The 16,903-nt window shown below is 53.2% G+C and overlaps 1 protein-coding gene across 1 annotated transcript in view; it reads right to left on the bottom strand.

Moving 5' to 3' along the window:
• Nucleotides 1-16,903, bottom strand: part of LRP4 (LDL receptor related protein 4) — a 133,401-nt gene that overhangs the window by 9,813 nt on the left and 106,685 nt on the right. Inside the window, exons 17-32 of the mRNA XM_078859232.1 lie at nt 16,512-16,720; nt 15,401-15,482; nt 14,281-14,386; nt 13,331-13,532; nt 12,327-12,516; nt 11,737-11,865; nt 10,422-10,562; nt 8,490-8,576; nt 7,695-7,866; nt 7,139-7,301; nt 6,576-6,801; nt 5,669-5,972; nt 4,855-5,073; nt 4,126-4,260; nt 2,287-2,395; nt 1,648-1,792 (exon numbers count right to left, since the gene is read on the bottom strand). Coding sequence (XP_078715358.1) covers nt 1,648-1,792; nt 2,287-2,395; nt 4,126-4,260; nt 4,855-5,073; nt 5,669-5,972; nt 6,576-6,801; nt 7,139-7,301; nt 7,695-7,866; nt 8,490-8,576; nt 10,422-10,562; nt 11,737-11,865; nt 12,327-12,516; nt 13,331-13,532; nt 14,281-14,386; nt 15,401-15,482; nt 16,512-16,720 — 2,619 coding nt within the window. The remainder of the gene's footprint in view (nt 1-1,647; nt 1,793-2,286; nt 2,396-4,125; nt 4,261-4,854; nt 5,074-5,668; nt 5,973-6,575; nt 6,802-7,138; nt 7,302-7,694; nt 7,867-8,489; nt 8,577-10,421; nt 10,563-11,736; nt 11,866-12,326; nt 12,517-13,330; nt 13,533-14,280; nt 14,387-15,400; nt 15,483-16,511; nt 16,721-16,903) is intronic.

A 16,903-nucleotide genomic window follows, 5' to 3' on the forward strand; every position in this document is an offset into this window, starting at 1 on the left:
GAAATCATTAAAATTGTTTAATATGTATAAGAATTTGTTTTTATTGTCGTTAAAGAATCCAGAGTACAGTAGGAATGTTAAAGGAAAGACAAACACAGATACGGAGAGAGAAACATACGCAGAGAGAGAGAGACAGAGAGAGAGAGAGACACACACAGAGAGACACACATGGGGAAGAGACACATAGAGAGACACACACGCAGAGAGAGACACACACAGAGACACACAGAGAAACAACGCCTCTGTGACGAGGCATTATATATTTGTAAAATATATATTATTATATTATTTTTATATGTAAATTGTTTCTTTAACAAAAAACTAAACTAAGGCAATTTCCCGTTGCTCAAATGAGCATTGTAGCGTTGGTGCTCATCTTCGGTTTAGAGCCCCGAACCGTAGGTGGAAACCCCCACATTACTTTGGCAGCGGTGAGTCTATCCACAAACTTGATTTCCCCCCAAAGTGGTGCTCGTTTTATCGACCCCAGAGTGATCACAAGCCGAGTCAACCGCCCCCAACCAGGATTAGAACTCACAGACTTCCAACTGCGAGCCGCTCGCTCTGATGCCCGAGCCACCTGGCCGGATACAAACCCCGTTACAACGACATACGCAGCAACACATCTCCACTGGACACAGGGGCATAGCGCGGTTGGCACGGGCCTCGGTGCGAGCAATGAATTTACCGCCCGCCACCCGGCATCCAATTGCCTCTCTCTCCGTAGCCCGGCACTTGAGCTCCCCCCCCCACCCTTCAGCCGGGTGATCACGGTGCTATGGTTGAGATAGCCACGCTGTCGACTGGCCGAGGCCAAATACACACGTTTGTCTGGATTAATGTCATGTCCAGCTAAGATAAAGATATATATTAAAAAAATCCCATTTAAACGTTCAGTTGTTAAGGTTAGCACACCACACTGTGAACCTGGAGACTCCAGTTTAATTCCCAACCATGGCTAACATCGATAGCAGAGAGCAATATCTGATTCAGTTCTGGGGAACCTTTTCGCACCGACGATTAGCACGGTTGGCGACATGAGGTGCGAAAGAAGTTCAACATACGTACATTTTCACCACCCCACACTGCCCATCACGGTGAAGTATGGTCAAACAGCCCCCGTAACCGGCACAGCGTGGGGAGGGCTTCATCCAGCAGCGGATTAACAAAGTGTGGTAAACTACAGTAATATATATATACGTAAATATATTTTAAATGTAAATGAGCCAGGGGTCAGAGGACAAACTAACAAGAAAAGCCATTTTTGTCGAATTCGGGAAAAAAAACTAAATATTTCAAGAGCCGCAATGGCGGTGTTCCTTAATAAGTAACGTCACGAAGCAGTCATTAAAATAGCCGCGTCCGGCTCAGCAGCAGCTCAGCAGCTGTATGTGGTATGTGGTACCGGAACACAATTCAGAAAAAGTATCGGAAAACAAAAAAAGAACGGGGGAAAAAAAATAAAACGCCCTGGGTAACTATAAAAACGACGATAATTGGTTTTTTACCCTTTTATCTGGCAACAAAACTGACACCTTTTTTACAAGGAGTCATGTTTGCATAGACCACAATACCTGCATCATATTTTTTACTGGCAAATGAGGTTCCAATGGAATAGAAGCGACATGTCACGAGTGGGGCAAGTACCAGTCTGACGGAGGGGCGACACGGCGATGATGTCCATGAGTCCCTCCATGTTGGGCAGGATGGTCTCGCGGTTGCGGCCCGTGCGCTTGTCCACGCGCTGGATCGACTTGGTCTGCCAGTCGGTCCAGTAGATGAAGCGGTCATGCTGCGGGATGGACGCAGGGCGACGTCCGCCGGACACGCACCCGCCGTTAATTAGAATCTTAAGTTACACTCAAGGAGGAATCCCGATGGGCTGTGGAGCTCTTTTTCATCGATATCCAGTAGGAGCACGGGTCAGAACGTTACTCCAACGAACAATATCGATATCCAGTAGGAGCGCGGGTCAGAACGTTACACCAACGAACAATACAAAAAAAACGATGGGAGTGCAAAGGATAGTTAAAGTATAAGTAAATCACTTTTAAGAAATACAAATAAAACTATTTTTTTTACCAGGTAAGGCCCACTGAGCTATTGTAAGGCCCACTGACCTGGCCACAAATGATAGCTAAAAAAAGTGGCTTATCACGTGGAATTTTTTCCCGAAAAATAATCTAAACACACGTTTCTATTCACGGGTGTAGGGGGGGGCGGTCGCGGGGAGTCTTTGCCCCCCCCGCCACGCCCCCCCACCCCCCTGCGGCGCCGCTCGCTCACCTGCGTGAGGGCGAAGGGGTGAGGAACCTCGCTGACGAGCACGGCGCGGGACTTCCCGTTGAGGTCGGCGCTCTCGATGCGATCCAGCTGAGCGTCCACCCAGTACAAGCTGCACACGCGCCACGCGTCGCGGTCGCCCCCCCAACGACAAAACGACGTTCAATTTTATTTTGGCTTTAAACCCCTCGCCAAACCTACGCATTTCACGAGTAGTACTAATCGCATATCTGCATTTCCCATAAATATGGTAAATTCCTCTTGATATGCAAATTATTTTGTCAAGGCGCTCTTCGCCCCCTCCATCCCAACTTAAATAGTCGCTCCAAGCCCGGGGCTTGTCATTCAGACTCTGTCTCCTCGACAGACCTGTTCTCCACCTGAGGACGGCTGCTTGTGTTGTGGCCGAAACGTTGTGAGAATTATTTCATTATGTTTTATTATTATTATTTTATTATTTCCAAGAAGAAAAAAAACGACGTTCGTTTGGAACAACGGGAAGCTGCGCCGTTTGTTTAAACGATGAGTACTTACAAACGGGGGGTGGCAGGTGGGTGCGCCTTTAGTTTTATTTTACGAATGAATAAGGGCTGAATTACATTGCTGGTCACACGCACGCTGCAGTGGACACAGAAGGGCTATCGGCCTATGGATTGTGGTGATGATGATGGGGGGTGGGGGGGGTGGTCACACAAACACTGAGACACTGAACCATGTTGCTGTTGCTTCGTACACTTTTATGCACTTTTAATTTAGTAGGTAAAGCCCACTGAGCTATGCAGCTGTCTTTGAGAAGCGACCTGGCTATCACAAATGATAGCTCAACGAAGTGGCTTATCATCATGTGGAAATTTATAGCAGCCAAGTACTCTCAACGCACGTTTCTAAATGTGGAGGGAAAAACCGGAGGAACCGGAGAAAAATCCACGCGACCACGGGGAGAGAAACATGCAAACTCCAACTCCAGAGTCGGGATCAAACCCACGACCTCCTGTATACCAGGCGAGCTAGTTAACATCTTGCCACCGTGGCGTATATAGTATATATTATATATACGCATACTTATAAAAAATAATCGTTGTACATATGTACGTTGAACTTCTTTTGCACCGCGCGTAGTCAATCGCGCTAATCGAAGACGCAGGTGAAGGACAACTAAATAATAATTGTGGAGGTGCCTCGAACATTTTGCAGGGCAGACAGAGAGGGTTTTGGTTACATCGAGTCATGCCACTATTCGTCCATTCGCCGTCCGTGTTTGTGCACGACCGCCCGCCGATCTTCAAGAGATTCCAACGAATCGTTCGTCCCGTCACACCGACAACGCAGCTGGGATAACATTGTAAAACACGACTTGTTGAAGGAATGAGGATTCGAGACCAGGTGGTCGCCCTTCCTACAGACTGTAAACTAAGAGGGATGGACGAGGAGGTCAGAGGGAGGGAGAAGGGAAGGGGTTAAAAGATGGGTGGACCCCTGGGCGGACAAGTGGAGACGGAGCTAGGAGCGAGGGGAGGTTGGTACACACGTCCATAAGCTGGGTGTGTATTATTTGATTTGTAGAATGTTCCTTTTGCCACCCCTCTTCCCTCTCATCCCTGGTCTTTCCTTACTATTATAATGACAGGAGAGTCAACCTACGGTGTGAGAGGACCAGTGGCCACGGGAGACCTACGTTGTACCGGGCTCGCACTTTTGTCGCAATAAAAACATGATATCTATAAAAACAAAACTCCTTGGTAGCAAAAAAAAAAAGAGAGATTTAACAGAGCAGCGGCGCGCAAAGCAACGTCCGCCCGACCGTAGAGGGTAATGAAGACGCTGCGATTTATGAGGCCTCACCGCCGGGTGTCGTAGTCCAGCGTGAGGCCGTTGGGCCAGCCCAGGTTGGAGTTCACGAGGACTCGGCGCTCGGACCCATCCAATTGCGCCTTCTCGATCTTGGCCTCGTGACCCCAGTCCGTCCAGAACAGGTACCTGTCGCAGCGAGGGGAAGTCAAAGGTTCAAAATGTGTTTTTGTTTTTTAGATAAGAATGCTGATGATCTCTTCCTCTTCTCTTCCATCATGACAATGCTTGTTTTAAGGGCGCCTTATAATTTAAATGATTATTATTATCAGTGGTCACTTGCTGGCTGACGGTGAGGTTGAATGAACGTCTTCTACTCCTTCCTATCTCCGATTTGGGGCAATTTACGGCGATCGCTTCGTTATTTTTGGACTTAAAGTTGTTCCTTTTGCCGTCAATTCACGATATACACATTATAAACACGAGCTCGTGCGATGCAGCACTTTGGGGGGAAGAGTTGTGCGGATCGCGTAAACATTCGTGGAAATCACCAAAACCCACAAATCAAAACCTACAGACAAGATAGGACAAGATTCAAGATGACAGATATGAATTATAATATTTTTTTTACATTAACACATTTATCTCCGTCTTATCTTACGGCCGTAATTCAAGCCGATTGCACGGTTCACCCCTGTTGTGTTTCACGATGTCCCGAGGGGGCCGACATCTTTCGCTCGTTTTTTTGCTCCTCACGCCTCGCGCCGCACACCGAGCCCGCACCCCTTGCGCGGGAAGACGGCGATGGCGCGCGGCTCGTCCAGGCTCTGGTTGATGAGCACGCGGCGGCAGGAGCCGTCCAGGCGCGCCACCTCGATGCTGTTGCGCCCCGTGTCCGTCCAGTAGAGGTTGCGCGCGATCCAATCGACGCTGAGGCCGTCGGTGGTCGTGAGGCCCTCCCCGATCACCGTCTCCATGTCCGTGCCGTCCAGGTTCACCCTCCTGCGCCGTGACCGCGCCAGCGACGCGCTCGTCAGTGACTCGGTGGTGAGATGTCCGCTGCCTCGCCTGGTATACAGGCGGTCGTGGGTTCGATCCTGACCCTGACAACTGTATACTTAGAGTTTGCACGTTCTCCCCGTGGTCGTGTGGATTTCTCTCCGGGTCCACCGGTTTTTCCCTCCACATTTAGAAACACGTGTTTAGAGTATTTGGCTGCTTTAAATTTCCACAAGATAAGCCACTTCGGTGAGCTACCCTTTGTGATAGCACGCGCGTCGCACCCAGGGCAGATATGTGTCCCGGTTGACAACCCCAGAAAATATCTCTGCTCGCTGCACTCCGCATCGATGCACACCACCTCCAGTATATCCTCCCGCTATGGCCGCGGCTGCTCCAGCAGCCACGTGCCGCCCGACTCCAGTCTACCGGCGACAGGGAAAATATTCAGTGAGAAACTAAGCCCTGGTCACAACACCTCCAGGATACCCCCCCGCTGTGGCCGCGGCTGCTACAGTAAGTCACGTGCCGCCCGACTCGGTGGTCCCGGAAAACAATTCGAGCGAGAGGACGAATTTCTCCCTCTTTCCGGCCGCACCTGATGACGTCCAGGTGCACGTCGGTGTAGTAGACCTTCCCCTGCGCGGCGTCGTGGTCGAGCGAGATGACGTTGTGCAGGTCGGGCACGGGCACCGTCACGTCCGTGTGGTCGGCCGTGTCGAGCGACACGCGGCGGATGGACGCGCGGTTCGAGAAGAGCAGGAACGACTCGGGCCCCGCGGGGCAGCTGCGCCCGTCCGCCGTGAGCCGCACGCCCGTGGGGCACGCGCAAGCCGGCCCGCTCGGCCGGGCCAGGCACAGGTGGCTGCAGCCGCCGTTGAATGTGCCGCACTTGTTGAAACCTGCGTCTCGCGCGCGCGCAGGGGGTCGGGAGCGCAACGCGACTGTGAATTTACGGAAGCCATGCAGCCGGCCAGGAGTGGAAGATGGCAGCAGCAGCAGCGGTCGTCACGCGGCCACGCTCTGTTCGGTGAGAGATCAACGACCGGTTGCCATCGTCAACCCAGCGACCGAACGTCCATCAACGATCTCCCGGTCTCCAGAGCTGCAACAACCGAACCGGCTGAGCCGCTCGGCGGTAGAGCGAGCGGCTCGCGAACGGAAGGTCGCGAGTTAGAATCCTGGTTCGGGATTGACTCGACACATCCTTCACCTGACCAGGCCTGTATCCAGCAGCGGACTGACAAAGTGTTGTAAACACGGGCTATATAGACTCCCGACATATTCCAATTTTTTGGAGATGTATTTTCAAGATCACTGCAACCGATTATACAAACACCACGGTTGATCCGGTGTGCGTGGGGGTGTTGGTCGTTCATCCATCATTGGGGTAGAGAGGCAGGCCGTGCGTTACTTATTTCTATAAACGACACAGATGAGATACAGCGCTGGACAGGCACCGTCGCGGATCGCATGGGCGAGCGGGGGGGCGGTGAAAAACGGACCGGGCGGGCGCGTGCGGTCGACGGCGTGGATGTCCATGAGGCCGGCGAGGTTCCCGCGCACGGTGAAGGGGGCGCCCCCGCGGAGGCGGTCGGCCCGCTGCACGCTGCGCGTTTGCCAGTCCGTCCAGTAGATGTGCTGCCCCAGCAGCGTGAGGCCGTACGGGTGCTGCACGGGCGACACCAGCGTGCGCCGGTGGTTGCCGTTCAGGTCCGACGCCTCTATGCGCTGCGTGCGGTGGGGGAGAGGGTGATGGAGACGGGGGGGGGGGGGGGGGGGGAGACGGGGGGGGGGGGCGAGGGGGGCGAGGGGGGAGACGCCGGGAGGGTTACGGCGCTCGGAATGCGTGCGTGCCGATGTGTGCGCGTGCGTACGTACGTTTATAATTTTTGTTCCCATGGTTTTTTTCATGACCCCCACCTAATTGTTTTTATCCCAACTACATCGGTGAGCTAAAAACACGTACGTTGTAGCTAGTATTGGCTAAACATCCCGTGCGAGCAAGGTGAGAGCGGCGTGCTTGTGAGAAGTCCGTGCGAGCGGCGTGCGCGTGATCAGCGCCCACCTCCGTGTGCGCGTCGGCCCAGATGAGCTGCGAGCCGGCACGGTCCACGACAAGGCCGTTGGGCCAGCCCAGGTTGTGGGCGATGACGGTCGTGCGCTCCGAGCCGTCCATGCCGGCGCGCTCGATCTTGGCGTTCTCGCCCCAGTCCGTCCAGTACATGTACCTGGCGTGACGAGACGGGGTCGCCCGGTCAGATCGTGCGGCCGCTCGTGACTCGCACCGCGGTACTTACAAACACGGGGGGCCATCAGTTTAATTTGACAATTACATCGTGATTGGAGGGGGGGGAGGGTCACACGAGCACTGCGACACTGAACCACGCTGCTGTTGCTCCAACCATGGCCATGCATAGCTTTGCCACTTAACGACGATAATAAAAACAAACAGCTGCCGTCGTCAGTGATGCCGATGGTAGCGACGATGACGACGACGCTGACGTTGACGATGCCGATAAAGGCATTGGGTGGGGGGATGGGTGGGGGGGGGGTTAGGTGGGGGGAGGGGGTGGGGGAGGGGTCACGCAGGAGCAGCGGCGGGCTTCAACTCGATCGCACACCCGGAGTCGTGGTTGAGCGCGAGGGCCCGTGGCGAGTCGAGGTTCTGCCAGATGAGCACGCTGCGCTGCGACCCGTCCAGGTTGGCCACCTCGATGCGCTTCGTGCCCGTGTCGGCCCAGTAGAGCTTGCGGCCCTGCACGTCCACCGCCAGGCCGTCGGTGGTCACCAGGCCTGCGCCGCGACGTGGCCGAGGGGACATTAAACACCAAGTGCTCGCCACAAACCAAGAGCACGATACCTCGCTGCCAATCTCGTCACGGAGCATAAGCCATCGCGCAGACTCTCGTCATCCTCGCAGCGGCGGATCTTGACTGGCCATCGACCAAACACGGTCAAACTAATCGTGCGCTTTTTCATGCGTGTCTGCGGCCGTCTGGAATGCTCTTCCTTCCGATATTAGTAAGCCACTTGGAGCTATTCACTTTTAAATCATCTATATTCCAAACGAATTTCTTTCGAACTGCTTTTTGTGTTTCGTTTGTTGTCCTTCATACGTTTGGCTACGTACGGTGTGAAAAAAGTTAAACAGACATACATTTTCATTAATAATCAATGTTATTACTTTAATGACAAAATAACCCTTTGATGGAAGTAATAAAAAAGACAAAAACACAATCTCAAAACAACGACTCTATGGGCCTCTCCCCCAATCCGAGTGGATCTGGAGTTGGGCCCTGCTGGATGTCACGGCTTCTGGTGTCACTCACCACTGGTGGTGAGGTGGCACTCACCACTTGTGGTGTCACTCACCGCTGGCGGTGAGGTGACACTCACCACTTCTGGGGGTCACTCACCACTGGTGATGAGGTCCTCCTGCTCGGAGCCGTCCAAGTTCGCTCTTCCGATCTTCTTGAGCGTGCTGTCTGACCAGTACACCTTGCCTGGCGCGCACAATGAACATGCAAGCGAGCGTGAGGCTGGTTTTTTGGGCAGCAGTGTCCCGGTTGATTTGGCAGATACAGAGCATTGAGGTGCGGTCGCAATGGGGGGGTGGGGGAGAGATTGGGTGGGCTTTGTAATAAAAATAACTTCAACTTGAGACGGTATTTCAGTGTTTGCTCTCTCTCTCGCTCTCGACAAGGAGAGACGGAGCAACTGAGAGGCGCGAAGGACCACGGACAAGTGGCAGAGGCGGTGCCCACGCGGCGGGCCAGCGCCAAACGCCCCCCCCCCCCCCGCCAAAGCTCTGTGGTCCTCTACATACGAAGGTGCTATTGGCCCGTTGACGAGTGTCCATAGATCCAAATCGTGTTGTGTATTTGTGTACACAGGCAAGTTTTCACATCCGTGATCATGTAGCTTTTTAACAGACGTGGCAAGGACAGCACCATGTGAATCAATGATAATGACGGTGAACAGATGATGATGATGAGTTATAATGGGATGACAATTAATTCTGGTGATCGATGGATGATGATGATGAGATGATGATAAATACGTGTGATGATGTTTGAATGATATTCTTTGGGTCTTTCGGTAAAGTCACGTAGATAGGTTGAAAGAAAACAACAAAAAACTACGACGTTTCGATCACAACACAAGCGATCGTCATCAGGAGGAGTAAAGAGGAAAGCTGCTGAGGCAGACTGTTTTAAAGGTTTAAAATGGGTGTAACTCAAGGGTCATAAACGAAGTGGGCGGGGAGAGTGATACTAATGTGAGAAATTAGCATGTTAATATTCTTGGTTCTTTCGTTAAAGTTAATTTTTATTTTATTTTATTGTCTTTTATTTTTATTTTATCTTCAACGTGACTTTACCGAAAGAACCAAGAATATGAATTCCTGCAGTCACGAAAGTTTTAAGTCAAGATTTAGCATGTTAATGTGAGATCGGAGGGCGACCTCCATAACGAGGGAGCGGAGGTGGCTATGTTAATGTGAGAGATTAGCATGTTAATGTGAGATCGGAGGGCGATCTCCACGATGAGGGAGTGGAGGTGGCTATGTTAATGTGCGAGATTAGCATGTTAATGTGAGATCGGAGGGCGATCTCCACGATGAGGGAGTGGAGGTGGCTATGTTAATGTGAGAGATTAGCATGTTAATGTGAGATCGGAGGGCGATCTCCACGATGAGGGAGTGGAGGTGGCTATGTTAATGTGAGAGATTAGCATGTTAATGTGAGATCGGAGGGCGATCTCCACGATGAGGGAGTGGAGGTGGCTATGTTAATGTGAGAGATTAGCATGTTAATGTGAGATCGGAGGGCGATCTCCACGATGAGGGAGTGGAGGTGGCTATGTTAATGTGAGAGATTCGCATGTTAATTTGAGATCGGAGAGCGGCGTCCAAGACAACGGCTCGGAGGTGGCAATGTATGGTTGAATGATGTTCATGAAGATGATGATTGATAGACGATGACAATCAAGATATGTGTTATGGTCATTGTCGGTTGATGACAAGAATGATGATGATGACGGACAATGACAATAAAATTAACATGGAGACTGACGAATGATGGTGATGATGACGATTGATAAACAATGACGATAATGGACTCATGGTGGTGATTGATGGATGACGAGGAGGACATTGATGATGACGATGACAATGATGACGACAACAACAATGATGACATCGACGATGACGACTACGCACAGCGGCGACGGCGACATCTGTGCAAAAAGAGCTTTACGGCCCATCGGATTCCTCCGCTCCGAATTGAACATTCTCATCGCGATTCTGATTCCGACGGCAACCGAGCGGAGTTGGCTCGGGGCGGCACCTTGCTTGGAGTCGACGCCGACGGCGATGGCGTTCTTCAGCGAGCCGTTGAGGGGCAGCACCACGTCGGCGTAGTACGGCACGTCGAAGGAGATCATGCGGATGTCCGTCCTCCTCGCGAAGATCAGGAAGCTCTTCATGCCTGCTCGAGGGGAGCAGAGGAGGTATGGGTAGGCGGGGAGAGCGGGGGGATGGGTTGAGGGGGAGTTTGGGGGGGGACACACCGCAATGTCAGGAATGTTCAATGATCACGCATGGGGAGATGCGGGGGGACAGAGCGCTGTGCCTCTCGGCCGACCGATCATCATCGGTGACTGCCCCACAAAAAACGCCCAACCTCTACGGTGATGTCAACCAGCGTTCCTTGTTTAGTAGGCGAGACCCCCTCCTCCCCCACCCACCCCCCACCCCCATTGAGAATCATTCTCCGTTGCAAGGGCAGAAACACCAAGCCCTTGGGAGCGATGCCTTCGTTGGGGAGGAATCAAAACTGGGTCTGAATGCTGAGTGCGGCCGTCTGGAACGCACTTCCTTCCGATATTCGGGAGCCAGCGGAGCTATGCACTAATTTCTTTAGAACTGCTTTTTGTGTTTACTTGTTGTCCTTCGCACAGTTGGCCACGTATGGTGTGAAGGAAGTTCAACATACATACATTATCATAAATAATAATCAATGCGATTACTTTAATGACAAAAGAACCCTTTGATGGCAATAATAAAAACAACGGCTCTACGGGCCTCTCCCCACAATCCGAGATGTTGTTGCCCTTCCGATTAGCACGGTGGGCTACGTACGGTGCGAAAGAAGTTCGACACACGTACGTACATACCCGAGCAATGAAACCACAACCACACGTGACGCGGAAACATCTCGGTGCAGCGCCTCCACACAGGCAACAGCGATGAATCTCCTGCAGCATCACTCCAGCCTCGCCTCATATCCCAAACCTGAGCAATTGAGCCCCCCACGAACTCCACACCGCCCCCCACCACCCCCGGTACTTGGAAAAAATATATATCATCATAATAATAGGTGACGTTTCAGGCAATGGCCCTTATTCACACCACAATAGGGAGGCCAGTGAGAAGCAGAGTGTGTAAGAGTTGGAGACAGCACTTTATTTACCATAGCGGCCTGTTAAGAATTACCGTATAGAGAGAACGAACAAAAACGTTTCTTGTCTAACAGCGCTTGCATAACCCGCTTAGTGATGCGTTCCTGCGCTCGATCCTCAGTCGCTACTTTTTTTTGTAGCGTAATAGTTTACGCTTGAATAGTAGGCACTGCCCGCGGCTGGGGTCCACCTGGGGCACACCTGGGGCACAGGTGGTGCCGTCCGAGTTGAGGGTGATGCCCGTGGGACAGGCGCAGCTGTGAGCTCCGCGCGGAGCCAGCAGGCACAGGTGGCTGCAGCCGCCGTTGTTGTGGAGGCACGCGGAGGCCACTGCATGGGACACGGTGGGGGGGGGGCAGGGGCAGAGGGGGGTGCAGGGGGAGCGATCCGTTGAGCGTTTCTATGTCATAAGGCGGATGTGTGGTTTTAGTGACTTGGATGGGCGAGTGAGTCGGTGACTGAGTGATTTGACGACTGAATGAGTGCTTGATGATGTGAGTGCGCTATTTAGTGAGTGAGCGAGCGAGCGAGCGACCGATTGAGTGAGTGAGGAGACTTCATGAGCGAGTCATTGAACGAGTTGCTCCATGAGCAAGCGAGCGAACGAGCTGCTCCATGAGCGAGCGAGCGAACGAGCGAGCGAGTGGCTGAGCGCGCAAGTGGGCGAGTTGACGAGCGAGCAGACGGGCACGTGAGCGTGTGTGCAAGTGTTTTAGCGGGAGGGAAACGAGCGAGTCGGTAAGATCAGGAGCGAGCGTGACGAGCGAGCGCGCTGGTCCGATGTCGCCCACCGGTTGGCCGCTGCCGGTGGAACATGTGCACGTCCATGAGGTTCTCCAGGTTCTCGCGCAGCGTCACGCGGCCCAGGCCCGTGGTCTTGCTGGCGCTCTGCAGGCTCTTGGCCTGCCAGTCCGTCCAGAACACGCGGCCCTCCCACACGGTGAGGCCGAAGGGGTGAGGCAGCTGAGTGTCAATCAGCACCTGTGGGCGGGGGAAGGGGGCACGACATGACGATGCAGTGGCCGCATTAGTTAACATCTCATCATGGTGGCGAGATGTTAGCTACCTCGCCTGGTATACAGGAGGTTGTGGATTCGATCCCGACCCGGACGCCTGCTGCATGTTTGGAGTTTGCTCGTTCTTCCCGTGGTCACGTGAACTTTTCTCGGGGTCCTCCGGCCCTCTCACGACATAAGGAAGCCACTGGGGCTGTGCACTTTTAAATCTTCTCGATTGAAAACTCACTTCTTTAGAACTGCTATTTGTGTCTGATTAGCACTTCTGGCTACGTACGGTATGAAAGAAGTTCAACATGCGTACACACGATAACACTGCTCCAAAGCAGCACGTGCGTCACAGAACACAACGCCAGTGGAGGGCGCTACAGAAAAACAAACCCCCCTTGAACAACGGTCATTCCAATTTATTCAGAGAAACAGAGGGCACATTTGATTCAAACGACTTGAATTATTTATGCTACCTCTGAACAAAAACACAGTCCTTCATGCTCACACTGGGGGGGGGGGGGGGGCGGAATGACACTTGAGAAGACGGTTTAATCACGAACAGCTGAAACTCACTTATCAGATTTAAACCCATGTGCTCATCTGTGCCAGCTCGGTGCCATGACCCCTGACCCGTGACCCCTGACCCACGTGGCCACCCCGGCACATGGGACTCTTTAATGGGGGCGGCCAGATGAAGAATTGCGCGGCGTTCCCCTCTGACGCGTTACCGTTGTAAAATAAACGAGAGAGACGCGGGCACACCCCCCCGAACCGAACCCCATGTCCACCTGCCGCCCAGTGCCGTCCAGCTTCGAGTACTCGATGGTCTTGATGCCCGCGTCGGCCCAGTACAGCCGGCCGGTGTCGTAGTCGATGGCCAATCCGTTGGGCCACGTCAGGTTGGCGCTGATGATGGCGGCTCGCTCCGAGCCGTCCATGCCGGCCCGCTCGATCTTGGGGCTTGCGCCCCAGTCGGTCCAGTACATGTAGCTGCCAGGACACGAGTGGGGGGTGGGGGGGCGGGGGGCGGGGGGGTGGGGCGAGTTATTCTGTCACTAAGTCACTTAGTCATTCAGGCACTCAGTGACATAGTCACTTAGCCAATTCGTGTTTAAAACACATAGTTTTCTCAGCCGTTCAGCCACTAAGTCACTTCAGCTACATAGTAACACAATCACTGGCCCAATTAGTAATTCACCTACTCAGACAATTGGCCACTTAGCCACCCAACCATCAGTGTGTTTCAAATGTCTGGGTGGTTAAACTAAAAATTCCCCAAATCACTCTGGAGGGTGACGCGTCATCTCTAAACGCACCAAGCCACTGAAAACTTAAATTTGATCAACCTAACGATGGATGGATAGGACAGTCGGTGGGTGGGTTGGTTGGTTGGGTTGGTCAGTGGGTGTGTGGGTGGGAGTCGGTGCTTGGGTGGGTTGGGTGGGCGTTGGTGTGTGCGTGTGTGTGGGTGTGTGGGTGTGTGTGTGTGTGGGTGCATGGGTGTGTGTGTGTGTGGGTGTGTGTGTGTGTGGGTGTGTGTGTGTGTGCGTGTGTCTGTGTCTGTCTGTGTGTGCGTGTGTGTGTGCGTGTGTGTGTCTGTGTGTGTGTGGGTGTGTGTGTGTGTGCGTGTGTCTGTGTGTCTGTGTGTCTGTGTGTGTGTGTGGGTGTGTGTGTGTGTGTCTGTGTGTGTGTGTGTCTGTGTGTGTGTAGGTGTGTGTGTGTGAGCGTGTGTTCTCACCCGGAGACGGGCTCCACGACGATGTCGCGGGGGCGGTCGAGCCGCTCCCACACGAGCACGGTGCGCGTGCCCCCGTCCAGCGCCGACACCTCGATGCGGTCCGTGCCTGCGCCCCCCCCCACACACGGAATCGTAATATTGATTCATGCTGGAGGAATCCGATGAGCTATGAAGCTCTTTTTCACAGGTGTCCAGTCAACATCTGCGAACGGTGGTGCCAGCGTGTTCCCCCGCCCGCTCCGAGGACAACGCTTTCCCGCCGAGGCCCAAGGCATGTTTATAACTTTTGCTCCGTCCCTCTTTCGATTTAAAGCTTTCGTGACTGCAGGGATTCATCTTCTTGGTTCTTTCGGTAAAGTCACGTAGAAGGGAAGTAATAAAATATTAAAAATAAAACATAATAAAATAAAATAATTCTCACGACGTTTCGGCTAGCTTGGTAGTGTCTCATTCTTCACCTGAAGACGGCTGCTTGCGTTGTAGCCGAAACGTCGTGAGAATTATTTCATTTTATTATGTTTTATTTTTATTATTTTATTACTTCCCTTCTACGTGACTTTACCGAAAGAACCAAGAAGATGACTCCGTCCCTCTGTCGTTTCCGATGCGTGTGGCAGTCGGTCCCGCGCATTCGTTACATTTAAAATGCACACTTTTGCCTATTTTTTTAAAAAATTCTCAGAACCTTACTGATGAAACGGTTTAAGGCGATTACGCCCAGGATGTGGTCTCGCCACGGTAAGCAAGCAAATCACGGTATGCGAGTCGATATTAAACAATTTAAGTCTTTATTAAACAACGTCGGGATGCAACAACAAGCACTACCCTCCCAGTAACCATAGCATCCGCCTCTCTCATAAACGAACCGTCCCTCTCTCTCTCGCTGCAAATCAACTGCACCTGCTGTCTTACAGCACCCCACGACTCGGCGCACGCGGAATTCCCCTGCACTCCGAGGTCGGCGGGGGCATCAGCGAACCGCTCGCCCACATCCCGACCGGAGCCCCGGCGGTCGCCGTGAGAACGTGCGCGGAGAACTTTGCGGCCGCTTAGACTGCGGGTTGGCCACGATCACCGTCACGCCGTCACGCCCCCCCACCCCAGCCCCCCCATTCCCCACCTGCATCCGTCCAGTAGAGCTTCTCCGTGACCCAGTCGATGGCCAGCCCCGCCGGGCTCTCCAGGCTGCTGTCCACCACGACCTGCGGGCAAGGGGCGCACGCGGCGGTTACCAGGGCTGTGCAGCGGTTACCGGGGCTCAGCGGCAGTTACCGGGGCTCAGCGGCAGTTAGCGGGGCTGAGCGGCAGTTACCGGGGCTGAGCGGAGCCGTTTTTCTCCGCGTCCGCCTCCCTTGTTCAGATCCATCCCGCTCGATTGATTCATCTACTCCCACATTCGTCCCCAGGACTTCAGGGGCGATCTGTCCCACACTTGGTTGACTCGTGGACTGGCTGAGTAACCTGGGTCAGTGCCTCCAGCACAGAACTGTCCCGCTTGACAGGGCGATTCAATCATGGCCTACCCTCTACTCCAACTGGTTGATTCTTTGACCACACCATGTATCGCTGGTTTATTTTTGGTGCAATCAAATCGTATTTTTCGACTTGTAGCATCGGTGGGATTTCGCTCGATCACACCGAGAACGACGCAGAAGCGCGAGGAACCACAGGTGCTGACACAGCTCTGCAGTCCTCTACACGTTAAGATGTTTCCCTTCAATTAACGACTTTGCACAAGTGGAGGGAAAACGGAGCACCCAGAGAAAACCCACGCGTGCGAGGAGGCAACGCTGTATCCCATACAGATGGTGATGAGTCCACTCGCTGTACAGCCATCTCCTGACAAGCCGGGGAATGGTACCTCCTCGACGCCCACTGGAAGGTTTCACGACATCTGTGTGACCCACCAACCCTCACTGCCTCCACAGCGCTGGCCGTCTGGAACGCTCTTCTTTTCGATATAAGGAAGCCACTGGAGCTATGCACTTTTAAATCATCATCGAGATTGACAAACTCATTTCTTCAGAACTGCTTCCTGTGTTTAGTTTGTTGTCATTCTCCGCACCTCCGGTTAGCACGTTTGGCTACGTACGGTGCGAAAGAAGTTCAACAAACATACGTACAGCATAGCCAGCACCGCTCAACGAGTATCTCCCCTTTCAGCTGATCGAAGGACATTAGCCACGGATTGTGGGGGGTGGTGGGGTTGAGGGGGGGTGGGGGGCGAGCACCTCCTGCGCGGAGCCGTCCCACTTGGCGCGGCTGATGGTGTCGGTGATGACGTCGGTCCAGTAGATGTGCTCGGAGCGATCGTGCCAGTCGAGCGCAACGGCGCTGCGCACGTCGGCAAGCGGCACCACGTCGTCGGAGCGCTCGTCCGTGTCGAAGCTGATCCGGCGGATGTCCGTCCTTCGGGCAAAAAGCAGGAACTTGTCAAGCCCTGATCGCAGGGAGGGAGGGGGAGGGGGTGGCACGGGGGGGGGTGGAGGGGAGGGGGGAGGGGGGCACCAGTCACTAAGGATCGTCGAGTACAGACGGACGGCAAATCACAAATACTTCTGAGTTGAATGTTAAGATTTTTATGTTTCAGATTTGTATATAAAACATTTAAAATACAATGAGT

The sequence above is a fragment of the Lampetra fluviatilis genome, chromosome 8 (genome assembly GCF_964198595.1).
Source record: "Lampetra fluviatilis chromosome 8, kcLamFluv1.1, whole genome shotgun sequence".
In the NCBI taxonomy this organism is placed as follows: domain Eukaryota; kingdom Metazoa; phylum Chordata; class Hyperoartia; order Petromyzontiformes; family Petromyzontidae; genus Lampetra; species Lampetra fluviatilis.